This window comes from Pseudonaja textilis, chromosome 1 (assembly GCF_049901715.1).
Source record: "Pseudonaja textilis isolate UNSWEBS1 chromosome 1, rPseTex1.2, whole genome shotgun sequence".
NCBI lineage: Eukaryota > Metazoa > Chordata > Lepidosauria > Squamata > Elapidae > Pseudonaja > Pseudonaja textilis.
The window spans coordinates 46,261,172-46,285,101 of NC_141990.1; the positions used below are offsets into that span (position 1 = coordinate 46,261,172).

The window sequence follows — 23,930 nt, forward strand, 5'->3', positions numbered from 1 at the left end:
GACTTATGCAGCCAAATTATTCTAGTTTTTTATTTTTTCCCCTAACAGATTTCAGTTTGTTTTTAACTGAATTGTACAGTCAATGTTATATTAAGGGTGGAAAAAATTCTGAAATATCTTGGTCTGATTTTTTTTTTTACATCTCAAAAAACCTAGTATTTTAAAAGGGATATATAGTCTTTCTATATCTGAATATACTTATGTGGCTAATTCATGGAGACTACAGTTGAGCATGCCAAGAAATGCAGCCTCCTTACTGTAATATCTAAGGATAATTATTCTTAGTTTAAAAACCAACTCATTTCAACACTTTCTGATTACTGAATTTTCTAGCACTACAATATACTCAAGGTTATTTGCATAAAACTTTACTTACATTTTCTTATCACCTTTTTATTTTTCTAAACTTTAGGTTCTTATAAATACAGACACTGGAATGTTAAAAATTTGTTTTCTAGTCAAACCTTGACATTATCTAGGTCACTATTTTCTGTACTGATTGGTACCAAACAGGTTCGTGATAGGATATTCTGGTTAAACTTCATCATATATTTCTGATCATCTTTAATAGCTCCATAGATGCATAATGATTAAGAAACTTTTATGTTGTTGTTTTTTTTACAGAGAGAAGAAGAAAGAATTAGAACGTGAAGAATTGTGGAAAAAGCTGGAAGAACTCAGACTCACCAGGACTTTGTCTAACCCGCCAAGTAATACCTCCTCCTCTTTGACAAATATACCAAATGATAGTGCCAAGTGAGTGTGAAAGCCTCTGTTTGTGAGGCATACCTTTTCTATACAGATTTTTAAAAAATATATATGTAAAAAGTACAGAAGAGAAACCTCATCAGTATCTTTGAAATGGCCATCCCACCCACATGTAAATGAAATATTTTTGAATTGAAATACAGTAATTGAATGTGATATTATTTACCATAGCATATTGTAAATTTGTCTCTAATCATTGCTATATTGTCAATTCTGATATCTCACAGAAAGAAATTTTATCATCCACGAAGTATGTAATTTAATTATGGGAATGGTGAAATTTTGACTTGAAGTTTTGTTTTTTCTTTTTTAAATTGTGTTGCACCTAGGCATAGATGACAGGTAGCTGCATTTTCTCCTCCCTGTGCGCTTTTCATAGTGCTGCAGCCTTTGGTTGAGATTCAGGAAGAGACTTCTAGCTTTACTGTATTTCCTGAAATGAAACTAATAATCTAATATCAAGTTGATGGGATTGACTCCCATGAAGCTCGGCGGAGGTTGCTTCTGAATAAATATGTATCACTTGAGTTGAATCTGCCCATTACAATATCACAGGTCAGGCTATTTTATAAGAATGTTTAGTTTAGAGAGATTAAGATTCAAAATTATATAAGGGACCTTTTCAAGTAGAAAAGAGGTGGGTAAAGTGGGCTATATAAATAGGAAAGGGAGTAAGTTGAGCTTAGCTGGCTTGGAGAAGCAGCCTAACTCCTACCCAAGTTACAATTACCTGAGGGAGGAGTTAGGCTGCGTTATGTTTTGTTTCAGGAGTTATGTGAGCTCTGAATGAGGAAAGATTGTTAACTTTTAATAAAGAATTATTCATATAGTTCTCATGCTTCCTCTTAGAGAAGATTCAGTAGTCATGTTTCTGTTCCCATAACTAAAAATTGGAACCTATAGATTACACTCTATAGCAAATTTTTGTCAAACCTAATCAATCTTGCTTTTTTCCGACTTTTACTTGTGTTTACTCATGCCATGGACAAAGGGTTGGACTAGAAGACCTCTGAGTTCTACTCTACCCCTATTGTTCTAGGTTTTAACCTGGCCCCTGCAGGATGGCCCAGCGGCTCCATTTAAAGCTTAGGCTGTGCAATTGGTATGCAGACATGCAAGACAGGTCTTTGTGTTAAAAGAAAAAGCAGTGCTTAAGACAAAAAATGATTCTTAAAGTTTTGTCTGTTTTTACTTGATCAGTGGGGTGCTCTTTTGCAGATCTTTATATATCATTCCAATCTCTTAAATTTCAATTGTGTGGAAAATGGTTTTGTATTGAAAGACTAAGGGATTGAGCAGCATTCAATAAAGTCTTTATGTTTGTAATTAGTGCTGTATATTACCATTTTTGTAATTTAATAATTATAAATAGGAGAATGGTTAAATTGATGGGCTATTTTTCAGCAAAATATTAACATTTAATTAAAAGATTTAAATAAGATTAAAGCAGGTGGCAATTATCAAACTGAAATGAAAGTAGTTTGACAAAATAAATGTTGATACGCAAATTTTAGATAGGCTTTTTGCAGGAGAAAAAACCAGTGGGGACTGTACACTTTTGGGTGGGATGTCAGCCCCCTCCCCCAAGATTCCACAATAGTTTTCAGGAGAATGGGATAGAGTGGGAAATTACAGGAGAAAACCCAATTCATTCTACTTAATGGACATTATTCATCAACATAACATCGAATTGTTGTGGCCCTCATCTCTTCATTTTATTGACTAAGTAAAACAAGATTCTGTCTTTAATGCAGAAGATATGTTCACATTTCAAAATAAAATGGATGCCTAGCGCATATTCATCTTTATGTCTACAAATACTGGAATTAAAAGTAATAATAGTATTTTGGATTTGTATGGGCAACATTCCAAAATATAAACACAATCATGGACCCTATCATGCATTACATGATTCAAAGTAAAATACTACAGACTACACTTTATTCTACACCCCCCTCAGAAGGTGGCAGAAAGCTAATGTAGAATTAATGGTTAATATATTTTAAAGTAATTTTCTTCATCATACCACTATAATCTGCCTGGAGGTTTTAAACAGGAGAAAAGTATTTTAGGTAAATATAAAATGAGTATCTAAACTAATCTAAATCTTTCTCATTTAAGGAATAATAATCTTTGTAATATTTCATTATTACATGTTTTCTCTTTTTAATGCTTATGGATTTATAAGTTTTCTATCTATAGGTTTTGGAAGAGGTCTGATTTATCACGACAGTATTAATATTTTAAGTAAGTGTAGCACAGAGGTATATTTTATTGAAAAATCTTTAGCATAAATATTATTTAATAAGAACGCTTGATAAAATTCCTATTTTCAATGTTTGGTTTTGTTTCAGTAAATAATAACTCTTAAATAATAACTCTTGGTAAGACAAGAGCTATTTTTATGTTTATTGTACTGTATTCTGTGAACAGAGGAGTAGGCAAACCAAAATTGGCATGTGGCACCACATCCCCCCAAATCTGGCATCATATTGCATCATAGCAATAGCACTTAGACTTGTATACCACTTTACAGTGCTTTACAGCCCTCTCTAAGCAGTTTACAGAGTCAGCCTATTGCTCCCAACAATCTGGGTCCTCATTTTACCCACCTCAGAAGGATGGAAGGCTGAGTCAACCTTGAGCCTGGTGAGGATCGAAGGAATCGAATTCCTGGCAGTGTGAGTAGAGTTAGCCTGCAGTCCTGCATTCTGACCATTGTGCCACCATGACTCTTATAATCCTCACAATGTCTCCAGTAGTTATCATATATCAGTTGTCCTTTTTATAAAAAAGATTGTTCCTACGTTTGCAACTAAAGTCCAACACATAAAAAGAGCTGAAATCCAATAATGTATTTTTTCAGTTAGAAATGGTAAGAAATCAAACTGTTATGTCCTACAGCTAACAAATATTGCCAACCAATATTGATCAATCTCTTTAGTCATGCTTTTGGGGGTTAGTTGTTAATCAGTGGTATGTTCAATATTCAGTTAGTACATATAGCTTTAACAATGAGTTTTCATCCCTTGGGAGTGTGTTTGTCAGAGCAGTAGCTGGAATGTAAATGATACTTAATGCTGAATAAAGCACTGTTCCCCCTGGTTGGCAGTATATCCAGTGGAAGGTCTTGAAGCAAATGTCTTTGTCCCTGAGTTTATTTAGTGATTGGACTCAATGTTTGGGAACAGGATTAACTAAATCTATTTACTGGTAGACACTATATGTTAAATTCCCATTTAAAAAAAAAAATCCTACCTCATCCATATAAATTGTTTCTTTTTTACAGGTAGTTAATTCTTTTTCAGGAATATTCTTACCACTAAGTAGCAGCTTGTAAAAGAAATCATATTTTTGGAAAAGACTGTGGATTTATAAAGAGTCAAGTTATTTTCTAAAACTTCCAAATGTTAAGTTCAGCCCAACAAAGCAATTTGTCCTTCCATCAATGCAGTTTTCTTGTGTAACATAGACGTTGTACTGGTTTAATCATCCTAGCTGAACTTCTCAGTGAAGCAGAAATCTGTGAAGCACATTGTTTTCAACTTATATGGTTCAAGGCTTGAGTTTTTCTCTTGAGATGCCGTTTTCGGATTTTTATCATCCATTTCACACTCAGTTTGGCAAAATCAGCTGCTTTAAACAAAGCCAGGAATATACCACACAAAAGAGCAATCATGTTCCAAGGATTTGCAGTGACAATCTGAAAATAAATTAAACAAATCATTTAAACTGTTGATTAAAGAGCTACTGTTTACTTTTTATTATGGAATGTTTTATAATAAAACACTTGGTTAATAAACATATTAAACTTTTATTTACGATTACTTCTCCAAACAGACCAAAAGAAAAAGTTGCACTTCAGTATTATTTTACTTGTTACATAGTCACATGGCTAAGATTGAAATTTGCTGTTAATAGAGGAGTATCTAAAACTGGTTTATTTGTCCTGTCTACAGTGATGTTTAAAAATTGGTGAACCCTTTTGAATTGTCAATATTGGTGCAAAAATATGACCTAAAATATGATCAAATATGTGGCTTTCCTCAGTAAACAAAAAAACAAGTATAATGGCTTTTGACTTATTAGTTTAATTTGGTTCTTTTAAATTAATTTGGGACATATGTGGAAAGGTGATTGACTCATCCTTCCAAGGTCGGTAAAATGAGGACCCAGATTTTAGGAGGCAATATGCTGACTCTGTAACCCACTTAGAGAGGGCTGTAAAGCACTCTGAAGCAATATACAAGTTTAAGTGCCATTGCTATTCATGCAGAAATATTGAAAATTCAAAAGGATTCAGAAATGTTTAAGGACCCAGTGGATATGCCTACTTTTAAGATGTAATCAGATATACATTTTTCATGGACTAAGATGCCATGAAAGCAAAGAAACTTCCTTCTAAATTAAACATGTTACTGCCAAAAAGTGATGCTTCTATAGCTGTTATATTTCAGACAAGTCACCATCTACAGCAGCAATCAATTTTTTTCTGCCATTACAGCACTCTTTGATAGACCTTCATCTGGGAGTCTACATAGGGTGCAAATTTTTAGCTATTTTGACTACATTCCAAGTACAGACAGTCCTCAGTTTACAACCATTCATTTAGTGACCATTCAAAGTTGCAGTGGCATTGAAAAAAGTGATTTATGACTATTTTTCACATTTACAACTGTTACAGCATCCCCATGGTCACATGAGCAAGATTCAGATGTTTGGTCACTGGTTCTTGTTTAAGACAGTTGTGATGTCCTATATGATCACCTTTTGTGACCTTCTAACAAGCAAAGTCAACAGGGAAGCCAGATTCACTTAATGATCATGTTACTAACTGAATAACTGCAGTGATTCACTCAACAGCTTTGGCAAGAAAGGTCATAAAATAGGGCAAAATTCATTTAACAACAGTCTCGCTTAGCAACATAAATTTTGGGCTCAATTGTGGCCATAAGTCAAGGATTACTTGTACATCATCTTGAAAACAGTGGATGTCCTATTTGTGCTTCCAATTTATACTGAGGCTGGCACTTTACATTAACAGAAAAATGATCCAAGTTTACTCACATCTTGAACTTCCTGAATAAAAGGATCTTTCCATTCAAACACCACAAAAAATAACTGGTCAATATCAGCTTTTGCCCTTCGTTCAATGTAGTTAACCACGCTAATCTGACAAAATAAAGGGGGGGGGGGAAAGGTGATTATTCATATATAACATACCAAAATAGACTTCTTTTTTAAAAAAGCCCAAGAATCCAAATGCGTTAAAAATAATAAAAATAAAATTGACAGCCTCTGCTGTGGGACTAGATTGAGAAGGAAAATAGGAACTTTACCAAGATTATATATGAATAAGGGATGCAAACAACCTGGCTTCTAAAAGATAAAGTAAAATGGGGGAAATTCCCAAAATGGCTGAAGCATGGAATATAGCCAGCAATAAAACTATTTTTCAAAAAAGCAAAATGGGAGTGCTAAAGGACATACAGTACAATGTCTTCAAGAATAGCTACACCTTTTTTTTCTTTTACAGATCATTGATGGGGGGAAATACTAGAAAAAATTATTGAGCAAAAGTCTTAATAATCAGTAGTTCACAGATCTAATTCCTCAAATGCATTTTGTTAGGAATTTAATGGTGGATCATTTTTTTTCTTTGCTATTTGTTGCCTTTGGAATGCAGGAAAACTATAGAGGCCAGTAGTTATCGGGATCAGCTTTCCCATTGAGCATTACTATTAATCTGCCCCTTAGGGGCAGATATTGGGGAGGAAGAGGGAACATGCTAGTGTATCTGAATGGGAAAAACTGTATACTATGGGAACCTGCCTACTATCCTAAGATACCATCCTGTTTGTCGGTGTTAAAGATTAAGTTATCAGTTTAGCTAATTTGTGTAGTTCAGAATCAGAGGAGATATCTAGACTTTAGTGTCTGGCATAAAAGTTCCTTAGGAAACCCCTGAATTCCAAATTAAAATTGTGATTTAAGTATCTAAGGAGAGATTAGGAAAAAAACTACCTTAATACTTTGCTAGGTTGATACTTATAAATAGCAAGAAATTCTGCAAAGTCTTCAGTGCACTTTTCCAACCTTTAAGTGGTTCACTGTTCCACAATACTCAAGATGATACAACAACCAAGAGCAACAGAATCCCAGCTATTTGTACAACAACAAAAGCCATGTGATCAGAAAGTCTCATGAGACACCATTACCTCTTGCCTGAATTCAACTGCCACCAAACCATTTTCTTCTTTAGTTTTCACCAAAGACATTTTGACCCAAGTTCGGAAACCTCCAGAGAATTTCCAACTGGAATAGGAACTCTCACACACCTTCATAAATTCTGACTTGTTTGGACTGTAATGGGAAGAAATGTTATGTTTAGACAGATTATTATGGTTTGCTATGAAGCTTTGTTATTTTGAGGAAGAAGAAAAATGTGTAGTACTCCCGGCTTTAGAGATTGATGCTTTGACTTACCTTCAGTCTCTCATTTCAGGTTTCCCAGCATGTTCACCATAATTTTCTTGGAACCTGTTAATATTACCTATTATCACCTGATATTTTAAAAATACGTTATTTACTCTTTGTGTTATTTGGGAATCTCCATGTTGTAAAGCTTTTCAGATTTAGCTTTATTTCATTTATATTCCGTAGTTCTTTAAGGTGAATGAAATGATAACGTAAGTTGGGCAGCTACTTGCAGCAACACTCAACACAGAGCAGGTCAATATTACTTGCATCCTGAAGAAGCAAAAGTAAAGCCACAGGCATCTATGGGAACGGGGCAGCAAATAACAAAAAAGAATTGTAACACAAACCACAGGGCATATATATGTCAGAATCAGCAAGTACAAAAGCTGGTGTTTGTGTTGGAATATACATTTTACCATTTTCTCATCTTCACAATTTGACCTCACATTTATGGTGAGGAGCTGAAGCTAAGAGAATTCTGTCTTGCCCTCAGAACAGCTACTGGGGTTTTAGAGAAATTCAGAATTATTGCATTATGTATGCCTCAAAATCTTTCCTAGGGATTTCCAAATATTTTGGTCCTACAATTCCCCTTAGTCTAAGGCAGGGGTGTCAAACTCATGTCATGGTGGCATCACGTGACATATCGGGACTCCCCCCCCCCCTTTGTTAAACCAGGGTGGACATGGCCAGTGCATCCGGCCTGGGGGCTGGGAGTTTGATATCCTTGGTCTAAAACAAGATGAACTCTGGTGAAATTGGGCCTTTACCCCAGAGCCTGTGCAGGAACACATTCTGGGAAGAACACTTTTCATCATAATCATTTTAGCCATTGTCTATCCACTATAGAATGAACGCCTCTTCCACATGTTTCCAACCGATATAGTCCTGAGCTTTCTTTTGCCAATTGAGCCCACAATACTTGCAGATGTTATCAATCTATCTTGTTTTAGGTCTCTTTCGTAGGCGCTTTTTGGTCCATCAGCCATCAGTTCTTCTTGCTATGTGACCAACCCATTTCTATTTCAATTCTTTTACTCTCTTGATGATATCATATACTTTTGCTTGTTTTCTAATCCGTGTGCAGGTGTTTCTATCTTGTTTTGTAATGCTAAGCATGTATCTTTCCATGGCTCTTTGCACCACTAGTAGTTTTTGTATCAAATACGTATGTGTGTGTGTGTGTGTGTGTGTGTGTGTATACATACACACTTATTTAGATGTAATTCCCCTGAAGTTAAAGGAGGTTGATTTCTGAGCACACAGACAGATACATTAGCAAAATATAGTTCTAAGCTCACCTTGGAAAGTGCAACGTAACCATGAGACTATCACATAAACCTGAGCTTTTCTTATGGCCACAAAGCCACAGTCAGTGCGAAATGTTATTGGGAGGGGGGAGGGGGGGAAAGCATGCAGCTATAAATATATAAAGCTGCCTTTCTGAATGTGAATTTCTTCCCTTCTTGAAAAATAGAACTGTTTGTCCAACTTGCTTCCAACTCTCCCCATACCACATTAAATAAATGTTAGCTCTTGTTTTGTATTCCTAATCTATTGAACTGCTGCTTACTTACTTCAGGAAATGCTAGCAGACTGGAAGTAAAACGCTTTAATTTGAGGGCCTGGTATGGTTCCTTCCTCATCGCCGTTATATTTAGGTTTCTCCAAAACAAGGTTTGTAGGCAGGGAATCAAAGAGACCCGTGTTTCTTCCATCTTATTTTATATCACAGTACTACAAAGATGAACTGAGACATGATTTGCTATACACTGGACGGAGCTTTAGATTCCCAATTATTATACAAATAATATTTTTACCTCTAAATTAGGTTGCAGAAGAAAAATGGGAGCAAATCAGGAGTGGATTTGCATGTTTAATTGACCAATTAAGACCAATCAAGGCCTATTGTATCTTTCCCCAACCAGAGTGCCCCAAGATATACGTAAGTCTTAATGACGATTGTGAAAGCTGAAGGATATAAATTTGGAAGATACAAAAGAGAAAATATTTGATTTAGTATAAGTAATTGAGGTGTTATTAGATCTGTATCTAACTCTCTTTGGAGAATCTTGGAATCTTACTAAAAAAAAAGGTCTTCACAGTCATGAATTTGCCCAACCTTTTTATGCCATAAGTCACCTCTATTTTCTGATGTGACTGAAAATTAAGGAGGGCTCTACCTGTTGAGAAAATCTTGAAATGAAGAAAAAAGAAGATAGTCTATCGCACTGAAATCCTGATCAGTCTCATTCAGATGAAACTGCATGAAGACCAATTCCCGTTTCTTCACATCTTGGGGTCCTTTGACAATCACAGCATGTTTCTATAAGTGCAAGTGCAAGAAGGAAAAAAATGAACATATGAGAAGTTTTTTTTTCTACATGGATGTAAGTATTACGGGATTAATCAAGACAGTTTAAGATAGTTCTGACCCTAGAATCCATTTGCTTACCAACATTCAGAAAAATAATACCCCAAAGCATTCTGTTATTTATATTAATTACAACAGGCTAGATCTCAATTTAGACAAATGATACTGGCAGATAGGGATTTCCCTTCTTGTCTCCTACTCCATAGTAATTTTCATAATATCTTCTTCCTATATGTAACACGGTCAACAAACTGAAGGAAGAGAGAAGGCAGATGAGGCCCCTTCTCAGCTGAGTGGTTGTCCCAATAAGATGATCTGCGTTCATTCATTCATTTACAGCAACCCTTGATGCTTTGCACAGCATTTGAAAAAGGTGGTGATAAGAACCTTCTGAGATTTGTAATGATTAGTCATGATTATTGAAGTTTTCAAAGTACTACACTTCCATTGCTATGGCAAAATGTGAGCTTTAAGATAAGCCAGACAGAATTATAGAAAGATTCACAGATGGAGGACATGTATGTGAATTGACATACCAGCTACTCCTATTTTACAAAAATTAATGTTTCTAGACCATATCCATTGCACATATTATAGCTATGCAAAACAATATGGATTCTGCACAGAAAAGTCTTAGTCTGGGTTTATTTAAAATATTAAGCATATGGCTGAGGGAGGATGTGGCCAACAGACACAGCCAGGGAGGTACCAGGTGTTATGGACACTTTTATGCAAATGTTTCTATTGCTATAGCTGTAAATTTAAGTAAATGTAAGCCCCAGTTTTCTTACAGCCAATGACTATCTGCAGTAGTGAGGACTGTTAAGACTGAATTATTACTGTAGAATACAGTGCTAAGACTGAAGATTGCCAAGAAGGAATTCAGTTTTTTATTCACTTCTTTAGAAGCCCAATTTTAATTCTAAAGAAAGTCTTTAAAAACATTTACCAACCAGGTGTTTACAGGAGACACACCTGGTTAGTAAATACTATTTGCCCAAAGCAGCAATGTATCATTGTGATACAAGCTCCACAACTTTGGAACATTTGTTGTGTCTTCACACACACACACACATGTGGAATTTGTGTCATAATTGTGCTTCTGTCATTTTGATGGAAGTGTTGTGTCCTGCACATGCTTTTAATACTAGTCAACAGGTGCATCATACAGACCTATAGGAAACGACTTTGTTCATCTTAGCTTTATTCAAATTACTATAATTAGTATAGCATAATATTGCTATAGCAGTGTTAGCCCTGCAGCATAAAATTATGTTCCAAATTGTTTTGCATCAGGAGCATGTTATGCCTGTGTTGCTTTCCAAAACAATTTAAAGTGCTGGTTTAGGACCTGACATTTTGAGGAATTGGTTAAATTGATAGGAACTTGTGTGGATACTAAGGTCAGCAAGCGAAGCCCTCAAAGATGCCTTTATGTTCTCCTGCTTTGCTTCTAGTTTCCTACTCTATGAGTAGGAAAATGCAGTATGAATATCATACTAGCTCCGGCTTTGTACTGAGGCATCTCCACTATGCACACAGTTGACTTTATTTTACATTCCTTTTATTACCTTGGTTGCATTAGTAAATGGATCTGTGTAGTTGATTCTCTGGGTAACACATTCAATTTTCCCTGGCTGGCCTGGGTTGACCAGAGGTGGAATGTAATCGTAGAAGTGATGCTTGCAGGTTAGCAGTTCAGCCTTGCCTGGGTAGAGGGCAATACCTATTTTAGAAGAAACAGTTTTACATTTGATATCAATGGAACCAGCCCACATGCCAAGCCAAGCCCATGCATAACTATGTAAGCAAACAATATTGCCATTATCCACAAATACAAAATACAATATGGTAAATGGGGAGATATTTTAATCTAACCTGGAGGATCATAATACAAAATCCACTCTCGGGCAAAATACTTGAGAGGTACCATTCAGTTCAACAGCACAGCACAGCATCAGGAAGGCCCAAAGATTAATCATCTGCATTTCTAAAGGAAAGCCTCTGTCCAATATGCTGTATTATATACTATATACTATAATATATAATTTGTTTTCTGAGGTTCTCGCGGGTATTTGTATGTGGATCTTTGGTTGTTCGGGTTTTCTCCCGCGTAAGATTCAAAGTATCTAGGCAACGTTTCGATGAAGTCTCATTCATCATCTTCATCATCATCACTCTGAGAAGCACAGAGCTGAAGAAAGAAGCCTGAAGATGATGAATGAGACTTCATCGAAACGTTGCCTAGATACTTTGAATCTTACGCGGGAGAAAACCCGAACAACCAAAGATCCCTATAATATATAATATATATATAATATAATATATAATATATTGATAGTCTCAAGCGGAAATAAATGAATAGCACAATAGTATGAAGCTGCAGTTTAAAAGGCCATTAACTTGTCCTATAAGTGAAGATGAGAATCAGTCAAACTTAAGAGAGAAAACAAAGGGGTGCACCTGACAACATTTTCTGAAGTCAACATCTGACACTAATGGGACCAGCCACTGAGATACAAATCTGCTTTTAGCTATATAGCCCTGTCCAAGATTCTACTGCTTAGTTATACTGAAGTGCAACTGACTATTCACATTCTCACACCCAAGAGAATAAGGATGCCTGCTGGTCTGGTTTGCCCAAAGCATTACATTATACCAAAAATATAAATCCAGTTATGATACTCAGATTATTACGGCTAGTTCGACAAATGATGCCAGGCTGCTATGGATTCATCTACAACATGAACATGTATTCATTGCAAAATGTTAGTATCGCTTTATGTTGCTTATATGTCAAAGAATTATATGACTATATTGATCAACTGGAAATAGGTACATAGTTTTTACATACACTGAATGAAATCTGAATCCCCTTAGAATAAAATGGAGTAGAATGTTAGAGATAGGCTTTTCAACACAGAGAGGATGAAATATTGAGAATTAACATAGAGCTTGCATTACAAAAAGCTAATGAAATGGGATTTCACCACACCAATTTTTGGAATCTAGTGAGGTAAGAGCACAAATATTAAACAGCCCTCTCCTCTCACCCTAGATATAAACACATAGTGGATTTACCCATTGTGCTACACTATGATTTGGTGTGCCCTTATGTAGTCTGGATAAATTTCACACTTACAGGAGTAATTTCCTTTTTTAATTAAAAGCCATAGACTCATTGATCAAATCAGAATTAAAGAACTCTGAGCATAGGTTCCGATTATCAGAAATAAATGGAGAGGACAGATAACCTGCCAAAATTCCATTACTGGTAAACCTAAGCTTTCTTCCATTCCTATAGTTTAACTTATTAAAACAACTTACAAATCTTTACTAATCAAGTGGAAATCCCCAGCTATCTACCAAATGATCCAGTCACAGCTACTGCCTACCTGCTTTAATACAAGCACATTAAAAGCATGGCTTTGGATCCCATCACATCTAATGGCTCCTCATCCGACTCTTTGCAGATCATTTCACCCAGAGACCACTTGGTAAAATTAGCACAAGTAATTCTGGAGGCTTCACTGAGAGGAAGATGAGATTAGAATAGTGTTCTCACCTCACAAGAAAACTACATTGAATGAGAATATCCAAACATGAAGCTGATGGAGTAGAATATTTTCTTCCTCAACAATCGTGTTCTACAGCAGATCCTACAGTACATTATAATTCATTATAAATCTTTCATAAATCAATTATGTAAATTGTTGGAAAAAAAGATGCTGTGACCAGTTTCACTGCTGCAGCTCCCTAATGCAAACAAATCTTTATCACACATTTCTGCTAAATGCCCTGTGCTATTTAGGAGGACAACTTATGACTACAACATGATTTTAATCCAGCAATGTTTGGCATAGAAGCTTCTATTAAAGAATTGTTCCACAGGATAATGTGTACATTATTCATTGTTCCTCACCACTGGCTGTCTTGACTATGATTGATTGGATTTCATTAGTTCTGGAATGTGCATGTTGCCTGTCCTCAAATAAAACAACCTGCTTGACTCAAGGAATGGAAAGCTAATTGCATATGGCTCCCAACTCATTCTACAGCCCCCAGGTTCCCCAACATCATCCTATCAAAATTCTGCAAAATTCCCATTGTAGGTGGGATCACTTCTACACTATTAATAAACAAAACCCACATAGATATGTGAAGTTCTGGCAGGTTGAACAAAAGTACTTCAGTTTTAACACATGCTGGAAATTTAAAGCATGTTTGACCAAGAAAATGCCATCTTGCTGCTCCTATGTTCCCAGGAATTTTGAGGCCTTTAAAAAAATAAGTCCATTCTATTGCTACCATAAAAAGTAAAAAAAAAGCTGTGATGATGAACTAACGTTAGGTTGGTTTACACAATAATGCTAAGTCACTATGTTTTGATTTATTTCTTATTGTTCTAATCCATCATGTCAATCCTGTCTTCTGGTGACTACAGGAACAAGTCCATGTGGTTTCCTTGGCAGCATTTTTTGAAATGACTCACTCTCATCTCCTTCCTAATAGTGCAATAGCAATAGCACTTAGACTTATATACCGCTTCACAGGGCTTTACAGCCCTCTCTAAGTGGTTTTACTGAGTCAGCCTGTTGCCCCCAACAATCTGGGTCCTCCTTTTATCCACCTCAGAAGGATGGAAGGCTGAGTCAATCTTGAGCTGGTGAGACCCAAACTGCTAAGGTCGAGAAAGAGTGACTGGTCCAACGTCACCTGCCTAAGGCTGGAATAGAACTCACAGTCTTCTGCCTTCTAATTCAGTGCTTTTAACCCATCTACCAAAGTGATAGGTAAAATATTTAATAGATAAGTAAAATGAGCCATTGTGATTTATAAAATACTGTTTATGTGTGAACCAGGCCATTGTGGCTTGTTCAAGAATCTTAATAAAAACCATAGTTTAACACAATGCATGAACCTTGCCAGCGATTGCTGTTATAGAGTACAAAAGTGTAAGTTTATATAATACTTGTTTTGCTCATTGATATGTGTTCCACTCCAAACTTCTGAATTTCCAAAGCCTTCAACAGAATTTGCAGAACTACATCTCCCAGAATTCCTTCAGAGAAACTTCACCTTTATAAAAATAGCATATGTACCACTTGCTTTATCTAGAAGATGGGCAGCATTTAATTTAATAAAGAAAAAACAAACAAACAGATAGCAGGTAAGGTGAATAGCTGTAATGGCAAACTTTTAATTCCAAGGATAACTGCAGATGCTACCTGATTCCCCAGAAAATATGCTGTCCATCTTCTGGTCTTACCAGGAGCATCGTAAGAGTGCACTTCCTTGAATGAGACAGACATCACTGGATGCTTGAGTTTTTCCCTAAAGTCAGCAATGGTTTGATAGGCCAAAAAAATGGCCACTGCCATAAGCACCAAATATATGAAGAGAAGTATTACAGAGAAGACATTCTTCAGGCAGGACTTGCTGAAACGCACTGAAGGGCTGCTACCATCTAGGACTAAAGATAATATTAATTTGAAAATGCAGTTATTTATTTATTTAGCATATGGCATACAATGTCAGGGAATCTACAAATGCTAGACACAATGTAGTCCTAACAGCCTAACTGCTATTTCGTTCTGTTCGGCACTTGTGTCCCTAGCCTTGGTTCACTGCAGGTGGCTAACTAGTTTCAGCTGACTAGCGTCGTTTGGGTTGATGGCTCTTCCTGTCTCCTCCAGGCTTCCTTCACCTCCTGCCTCATGTTGCGTTGTCTTGCATCCAGCCAGGTCCAGGACCTCCTCCTATTTCCCGCACACACAAATGCAGCTAGGTTTTTATCTACTTGCACTATTGCATGCTTTCAAACTGCTGGGGGAGCAGGAGCTGAGGAGCGAATAGTAGGAGCTCACCCCATCTCATGGAGCCAGGCTTGAACTGCCAGACTGCAGACCATTTCTGATCCACCGTTCCAGTGAGATTAAGCCATTGTGCCCTTACAGTACCCAATGGACTAGAGTTGCCTCTTGTGAAAGGGAGCAGATTCAAAACACTGAATCTGATGGAGAGTATTTGGAAAGTGAGATCCTATTTTTGTCTTGTGGAGCAAGAATGTAGAGGAGGATCAAACAATTGTTTTGCTTTTGAAGGAGCATTTTTCAGCATCCAAGGCCACAGGGAACATGTCATTTGTGCAATTATTTCATTAAAGATGGTGGGGCTGGAAGTTTCAGATCTTTAAAAAGAGATCTTTTTAAATATTGGGTTGTTATCTTTAAAACAACAAGCCTGTCGAAGACTTCTTTCTTTAAATCTATGAAAACCGTGTCCTTGCATGCTGAAGAAAGGGATGCAGGGCAGAAGTAAATGACATTTGCTATGGAACTCTTTGGATTAAATTCCCAAAAGAGGTTTCTGAGCACGCAAAGTGTGAATTGTTGTAGAAGGTGTTTACGACAATTTAAAGCAGCTACATGTTTTCATGGAATACCATCGCTGCCATACGATTCTAGAATGCAGCTATTTAAATAGTTGCAGACAGCTACTCCAGTTGGGTCTTCAAAGGTCCAAAGCATTATATAATCTTATTGTCCACCATTGATCTAGTAATTAGCTTTCTCCACATTTCCTTTGAACATCTGAGTATAGTATTCCTGGTGTGTGTGCTATCACAGGCAGAACTTTCATTGTAAAGGAGACCCTTCCCTCACCTTATAGCTCATATGCCTTATACCTGTTGAATAGTTCAACAATCTACCTGTCTTTCACAAATAGCAACTCTCTCAATACTTTGAGTATCTCTCTCTCTCTTGATTGCTTTGAGTATCACTTGTCAATCGGTAACAATATCTAACAAGAACTTAAGATGTTCCATTGTAAATTATTCAGTCTGACAAGATCAGAAGGCCTCACCTGGAAGGATTGTTGAATTGGTATCTTCCTGATCCTCTTCATCTAATAGTTCATCTGTTGGTTCAGAATTTGCAGGTCCATACTCCATATCTTCATTTAGCTGTAAAAAGAATTACCCCTGCTCAAATTACTATAGTTGGCATATTACTGCACTCAAACATATTACCCATCTCAATCGACCATTCTTATTCTAACTACTTCATATCTTATAGACCCTATATTATGGCTATTCTATTCATGCCCAAAACATGCACACATTACAAACAGCTTGTTGAAACTAAGCAAGCATGGGATGGGTGATCTTGGGTTCTATGATGGATTAACACTGACCCCTGTGGAAAAAAAAAGAGAAAAGTTTCTGTTTGACTCTTAGGAAGTACAAATTTGTCTTACTAAACACGCATCATTTTAGCCACAGTTGTGAAGAGGCAGAGCAATGAAATATCTGGAGTTTTTAGATGATACAACTGAGTATACTTTAACCTCATGACATAATTGCTACACCCAAAATTCAAATTCCCACTGAACTACAGGGTAACTTTGGGCCAGTTAGTCTCTCTTCATGCCACTGCTTTTATATTTCATTTCAATCAAATGATTACAATAAAAAATGGCCAAATACCTCTTCTTGCATCAATATAGGCTAGATGTTTTCTTGCTCTGTCCTTCAAAACTTATGGCTCAAGCTGTCAAGATGATTTTTGTTAACGTCTCCAGCTTGTCATTTCCAACAATCCCTACATACTGCACAGCAATCTTAAGTACTGGATTAAAATAAAGGAAGGCATCTCGGGGTGGGGGTGGGGAATCTAGCTTTCCTTTGTTTTTCGCCCCTCTTTGTGTTCTAAAACAACCAGCTGAATCATAATGTAGTATTTTTTTTCTCCCATTTCCCAATGTAAAATTGGGCCATTTTTTAACTGTTGTTTTTCCTAATGTTTTAAAAAGGCCTTTTCCAGGCTCTACTTACTACCCTATTTCAACTTGATTTTCCATGACACAAGGGGATTGCTGCATGGATGAGCCTTACTCCAGAGCAAGAGGCATGGATACAACTAAGCATAGAATAAGCACCATTACAAAGTATGTGATGAAGTCATCAGAGAGAAAAGGAAGTAAAATACTGTATATAATCCCATACACACAGAATTGGCCAGGGGAACTTTTAAGGGCTGCCAGATAGAAGATGCAACTTTTCTTGCTGATAATAGCCTCGTATTATTTTATGAAGAATTCTCATGGGTTCTTCATGAATAATAGTTCACCCATACTGGGCTTAACAATGCCTACATTGTCCAAAGTACCATCTAATGAGAGCTGTGTGAACTTGTTCTACTGCAGATTTATACAGGAAATGAATAAAGTCCTTCAATTTATTCACTGCAACTTGCTTGTTAGATTCCCTCTATAGCTGACCAATGATATCTTAGATTAAGATCCTTCTATAGCAGAAGGGTTCATCCTTCCTTAAAAGAGAAGATGGTGAAGACTTTGCTTGACAAACTACCTCCAAATTGGACTGATTTTAAAGATTATTAAATAATCTTGGCTTGTCTAATATTCTATATTTAAGCAAGCTAATAAGAAAAATCAGTGGTCCTTTTGAAGATATGGATTATCTAGATCCTTTCCAGTCTTACTTCAGATCTGGATGTGGCATAGAGATGGTCTCCATTATTTGGATAGGCGATCCTTATGAGAGACAGATATGGCAGTATGATACTATCGATCACGGTATCCTTTTGGGAGCTATAGGCTAGAGACCCCAAATTCCTGATGCTTTTACTCTTGCCTCTCTTCAGTATTTCTAGAAGGTAGCATTGGATCACACCTATTCGGTCCCAAGATTTTATCTTGTTTCTCACATTGTTCACTAACTGGATGAAGTTATTTGTAAGGATCATGTCTGATTTAGTACCAGTTGCAACTAGCATGCTGAAGATCTCCAGCATTTTTCCTACAAGCTCAATATTGATGTTTGACCACCTTTATACAATATCAGGTATAAGGGACTGAATAGGGGAGAAGCACAATTCAGTCAAGACAAGTTGTTGTTGATTCCTGGAATGGATTTCAAGCTTTAAGCGAAATACTTGTTCTGGATGGAACACATTTCCCCTTATGGAACAGGTTTGCTATCTGGGAATCATCTTGGATTCAGCATTGACTTATGTAACATTTGCATAATGTTGGAGGCCCCACACTGGTAACCCATGCACTGGTAACTCAAGGTTGGATTATTACAATGAGCTTTTTATGTCTACATCTGGAAGACAGTTCAGAAATTCGAGCTGGTCAGAATGCAATGGCATATATGTGACCTTTCTTGTTTGTTGCTTGTTGAATTCCAACACAAGATTATCACTTCGCTATATAAAACTTGACATGATTTAGATCCAGATGGTTAGGCACAGCTGATTTTTTTGCAGATCCTGCTCAATCAACATAGTAGAACAATCTGCCATTAGAATGACAACAGAGCTCCTATTTGTAATAGCTTATGGGGAGGAATAACACTGATCTCAGATCACTTGCAACGGCATAAATTTAATGTCAACTAAATAAATCTTCTCATTAAGGCCTTTTAGATGTGCAGAATTGTTTTATGGTCTTGGTCATACTGTATGGCAGTTAATTAAAACAAAAAGAGTAAGTTGCCTAGAATCATTAGAGAGAGCAACATCTGCTGAATCATTGCCATGAGATGTGGCCCACACAGCCATCAAAATTTTGCTCTGCACTGCTTCAATGTATGAGCAACCCTTGGATCCAGCATATTATTCACTCTATTCCATTTCCCCTCACCAACATCCTTCTGTTTTCCCCTCCTAGCCTCCTTGTGAGCTTCCCAAAAGCATCTGGTTAGATCTAATCAGACTAGAATGCTGGCTTAAAGGGAGAGCAAATGTTATTTCTTTTCCATTTATCTCAGCAACAAACTCAATACCCTATCACTTCCCTGTTTCATTTTTGAACCATGACTTCCTTTTTTAAAGGTTGCTTAACAATACTTTCAAGTTTGCCTGGTTCATCCATTATTTTGTTGGTTAAAAACTTCAGATGAGTTCCAAATTAGCTCTCTTCTTTGCAAGTGCCTAGGACCATGATGGCGAACCTATGGCACGCATGCCATAGGTGGCACGCAGAGCCATTTGTGCTGGCACGCCAGCTGCAGGCAAACTTACTCACTGCTTACCTCACAGCTGATTTTCGGCCAGTTTGAGGCCTTTTTCAGCTTCCCAAAAGCTTGAGGAAAGGCTTCTGCAGGATTTCAGGCCAAAAACTAGCCCCATTTCGTCACTTCCTGTTTTTCCGAAAATACCAGAAGTGACAAAACGGACCTAGTTTTCGGCCTGCAAAGCCTGCAGAAGCCTTCCTCAAGCCTCTGGGAGGCTGAAAAAGGCCTCAAACCAGCCGAAAATTAGCTGTAAGGTGCAGTGCAGGTAAGGTGGCAGCAGGGGTGGGTGGATGGGGATTGTGTGCGCATGCGTAGGGAGCATGGGGGGTCCACATTGCCTTCTGGGTGCTGGCATGCGAGCGCGAGGATGCAAGCGCGTGCACAATTTTTGGCCAAAAAGGTTAGCCACCACTGGTCTAGCACCTCCTAACCAAAGTTCAGAAAATGATTATTGTTAGGCCATAGAATCCCTTGAATCTTGACACCGATGGCTGCTTTCAGTTACTTTACAATTTGTGCTCTTATGATACTTATATCATTGTTTCTGTAGCCAAAACTTAGAGAAACCTCAAGGTTTACCTAAAGGAAAACCCAAAACCCTTCCCTTCACTGAGGCCTTGCTCCTCTGAAAAAGAGCTCACTGAAGAGAAATTCAGTGGGAACAGAACAACGTCAGTTGGGGAGAAAATTGAGGATGAAGGAGAGAAACTGCTTGTAACTCATATGGAATCCCAAACAGGAATGTTCCACACTGCAACCACAATTTGTTGTAGCAACCTTTGGTACAAGAAATGAATATTCTTCAACTATGCTCCCAATTGAAGACAATGATTTTTCCTTTTATATCATAAATATAAAAGCTACAACAAAACGGTGAACTTGTTTATGGATTTATTCTATTAAATCATCTGGTATTTAAGGTGTTATAAAACGTTTTGGTTTCCCCGTCACAGATTTAAGAAACTAAACTGTTGCCATAATTAGCAGCCTTTCCTAGGCTGATGCTATCCAGAGGTACTGGATTACAACTCCATCAGCCCAGCCAGTTCTGCTGATTGACTGATGGAGTCGTAACCCAGAGCACCTGGGTAGTGTCCTCTTAAAGGAAAGCTGCTCTTTAGGTTGAAGGAGAAGCAGACAGACTTATGACTGCAACAGCTGATTTATTGATATGCAAAACAAGGAGCCTAAAGCTCAGAGGCTGTTATGGTGACCAGCAGAGAATTTGTCAGCAGAACTGAGATAGTCTGACCAAGCCAAGTGAATGCAAACATGCAGCCAATTTCCGGAGCTTTCTAAAAATGCATTTGAAAGTGTGTGTCTGTCTGTATAGGCTTGTTTATCTCGACAGCCAGCAGTACCCTCTCGCCTTCCTTTTCCTGCCTATTTGCTTGCACACAGGCCTGCCAAGCAGCGAAGCAATGCAGCGACTTAAAAGCTGTTCCATGCAAAAGGCAGCACAATGTTTTTTTTCATAGAAAATGCTCAGAGAAAGAAAACACTAAGCAATCATTAGAATTAAAAAGAAAAGCTAAGTTAAAATTAGTGCTTTAAGCAAGCTTCTTTTACTGCGAAAATCCAAAGGAAAAGAGAGGGTAAAATTCAATTCTATGGGATGGAGAGTGAAACTGATATAAAAAAACTCAGCCTCAACTATATTAGGTAACATATGGATAACATATCCTTGCAGTATTATTGGAGTAGTCGTTCCAAGTCCAGTGCCCTCCAGATGTGCTGACCTACAACAAGCCTATCAAACTGACGGCCTGCAGGCTAGATATGTCATACACAGGCCATGCCCATCCCAGCTCCGCAAAGGCAAAAAACATCACAATACGTCACAATACGTCCCGTGACGTGATCGACTCCTCTGACCTACAATATCCATCAGTCATGGGAAAGGGGAAATGAGTATAAACTCATTAATCCCACTGGGGACTTACTTCTGAGTACACAGATAATGACAACCAACAAAGGCAAGAACATGTGACACTTTAGAAACCATCATACAAGTTAGTTTCTTGGAATCCTTGAATTATTGCCCAAGTTATTGTCTCCACACCACAAAAGCAACTGGTCCACCTCATCTCTGTAGGCAGACTCCTCCCCCATGGAGATAAGTCCCATTCCTGGAGGAACAAACATGTTAGTCTGATACCACAAAGCAGCAATAACAACAAAAATCTTAAGGCCAGCACTGGCATTCTACTGGTTCGGCCCGGTTCTGCTAAGCCGGTAGTGGTGATGAGCAGGGGAGATCTCCCATACTCACCTTTATCTTCTGCTTTGAAGCGCAGCTGCTTTGCGCGGCACAGAAGTGTCACACAGCAGCTGTTGAAGCGACCAGGAGTGCACCCACCGAACCAGTAGTAAAAGTTTTTTAATCCCACCACTGCTTAACGTATCTGTAAGACTAATATTTACTATGACACCATAGTCCTTTGTAGGTCAAAAAAACCTGTAAGCTAGAATTCTCTGGAAGTTGAAGTCTAAACATCTTAAAGTTGCCAAGGCTGGAAAAAAAACAAAACACTGCTGTACACTGTATCTTTGAAGAAAAGGTGCCAAAGGTACAGGTATTGAGTCACCCTGGATAGTAAGACAGGCAGCATGTAAATTTAATAAAAAAAATTCAAATGCAGCTTCCAGAGTTTTTTAAAGTGCTGTTGGAGGAAGGGGAGGACAAGGTTCAGGTCAAATTCTTGCCATCTTGCCTTAAAAAATGCTTTAAATTCGGGGGTGGGGACCTAACACAACCCAGTCCTACTAAACCATAAGAAGAAGAAAAGCTCCCAGCTTTCAGTGGGCTTGTTACCATGGTTCTAATATTCTGCATTAACAGAAGTCCAGTCCACAGCGAGTTTGTTCAAAGGGCATCCTCTCCACCTTGCACGGAACTCTGCAAAGGTTTGAGCTGCTCTCTCCTCAAGGTGCTCGAACTGGACTCGCTTAAAGTCGGCATTCCGATGCATCCACAGCGGCAATGCCCGAACTACCGATTAAAGGGGCAACCCTGAGAATGCAGGCACCCTACCCACACCCACTTGTAGCGTAAAGGGACCCCGCTAGGCACGTCTGCCCTAATGTATCCTTTGTACAGTACTGGATTGTACTGTTACTTTGGAATAAGTCTCGTTGAACTTTGGCGGGACTCCCTTCCGAAGTTTATATTGTTGCGGCTCTTGCTTGCTGGCTTGCTTGCCAGTGACCGTGCAAAGGCACTGTCTTTTCGGTGCAGGCTGATTGTTTCTCGACGCCGCCAAGCTGTAACGCCGATCGCGTACAAAGCCTCGTATCAGCAGAGTGCAAATACTGCGCCTCCCTCCCCGTTCAATACCTCTTGATAAGACGACGAGTTCTCTTGTCTAATCATGGCACCGGCGAAAAGAAAGCGCAAGGGAGAACCGGATCAAACAGCGGCATCTGTTAAGAGAAGGCGGGCAGCGAGGACGAAATCGAAGAAACAGCAGCGCCGCTCGGCACGCCCCGTTTCACTCCCCGCTAAGTGCGCGGACATGATCCGACCAACGGCGCAAGCGCATGTAACGCACCGACTCCACAAGGTGCCGCTAGCGTATCTTCTTCCACCGCTCAGGCCGTTACCGCGTTTAATGGATTGCTGACACCGGTTGCGGAACCGAAGTAGAAGCGGAAAGGCTGCTGGGAGATGTAGTTTATCATCAAGTAGCGCTCTCTGGCGTCCCTTGAAGCTCTATCCTTAACCGGATACTGGTCGGCCGGGTTAGCCCATTCGGGAAACAGGTTGAATGTGTGAAGAATGTAAGCAGGGGGTAGAGAGGTTATATCGAAGAGCTGCAACAAATTGAGTGACCGGTGACCGTTAATAGTATACATCTAATAAATTTAGCAGTTTAAATAATCCGTTAAATGGGATTTATTTTAATTTATGTGCACAAGGTTGCAGATAGAGTTGGAAGCATGCCCCAGTAAACAGGATTTACATCAAATCCTCAATAAATAGAAAGCAGATTGTTACTTAAAATTCATCCTTAATAGTGAAATGTGGCTATCATACCCCAATATGTATAACATACCCTAATATGTATAGCATACCTTAATAATCATACCTGGGTTGCAGACATCCAGCTGAGTAGCACATGGCAGCAAAGAAAGTTTCCTTTAATATGAGACAGCTGAATTCTGGAGATTATTGACAATTCTCTTGATTGGTAATATTCCTGCTAGCCTTAGTAGCAAATGCCTTATTGCTATATACCTCACTGTAAAAGTAACAATGACTCG

General features: G+C 38.1%; 2 protein-coding genes across 8 annotated transcripts in view; one reads left to right on the plus strand and one right to left on the minus strand.

Moving 5' to 3' along the window:
* The window catches only part of PPP2R5A (protein phosphatase 2 regulatory subunit B'alpha), a 55,953-nt gene extending 42,442 nt beyond the window's left edge, over nt 1-13,511 (plus strand). Inside the window, exons 13-14 of one of the 4 annotated variants that reach the window (XM_087933117.1) lie at nt 625-756; nt 13,096-13,511. In XM_087933117.1, coding sequence (XP_087789243.1) covers nt 625-756; nt 13,096-13,123 — 160 coding nt within the window. In that variant the 3' untranslated portion in view covers nt 13,124-13,511. Of the gene's footprint in view, nt 1-624; nt 2,095-2,970; nt 3,054-4,057; nt 4,584-13,095 lie in introns of those variants that run through there. The other 3 variants (XM_026695786.2, XM_026695784.2, XM_087933121.1) reach the window with 3 other exon arrangements.
* Nucleotides 2,261-23,887, minus strand: PACC1 (proton activated chloride channel 1). Of its 4 annotated transcripts, none has more exons than XM_087933135.1 (8): nt 23,756-23,887; nt 16,490-16,589; nt 14,892-15,095; nt 11,194-11,348; nt 9,432-9,574; nt 6,987-7,131; nt 5,836-5,940; nt 2,261-4,471 (listed from the first exon to the last, which is right to left on the minus strand). In XM_087933135.1, exons 1-8 carry the CDS (start codon nt 23,768-23,770, stop codon nt 4,310-4,312), a joined length of 1,029 nt encoding a protein of 342 aa, XP_087789261.1. In that variant the 5' UTR covers nt 23,771-23,887; the 3' UTR covers nt 2,261-4,309. The 4 variants fall into 4 exon arrangements, with proteins under 4 accessions (XP_087789261.1, XP_026551572.2, XP_087789267.1 ...); XM_026695787.2 differs by lacking the exon at nt 23,756-23,887 and adding an exon at nt 23,005-23,142; XM_087933141.1 differs by lacking the exon at nt 23,756-23,887 and adding an exon at nt 23,005-23,142 and having other exon boundaries at nt 16,490-16,607.
* Between the last annotated feature and the right edge of the window lie 43 nt (nt 23,888-23,930).

Excerpts from the sequence above, each read along its gene's own strand:
- PACC1 (XM_026695787.2), bottom strand. The coding sequence starts at position 23,040 with ATGATTAGACAAGAGAACTCGTCGTCTTATCAAGAG. Across the intron at positions 16,590-23,004 it reads ACTCGTCGTCTTATCAAGAG|CTAAATGAAGATATGGAGTA; the intron begins GTATTGAACGGG and ends TTCTTTTTACAG. Across the intron at positions 7,132-9,431 it reads TTTCAAGATTTTCTCAACAG|TCCAAACAAGTCAGAATTTA; the intron begins GTAGAGCCCTCC and ends TTCCCATTACAG.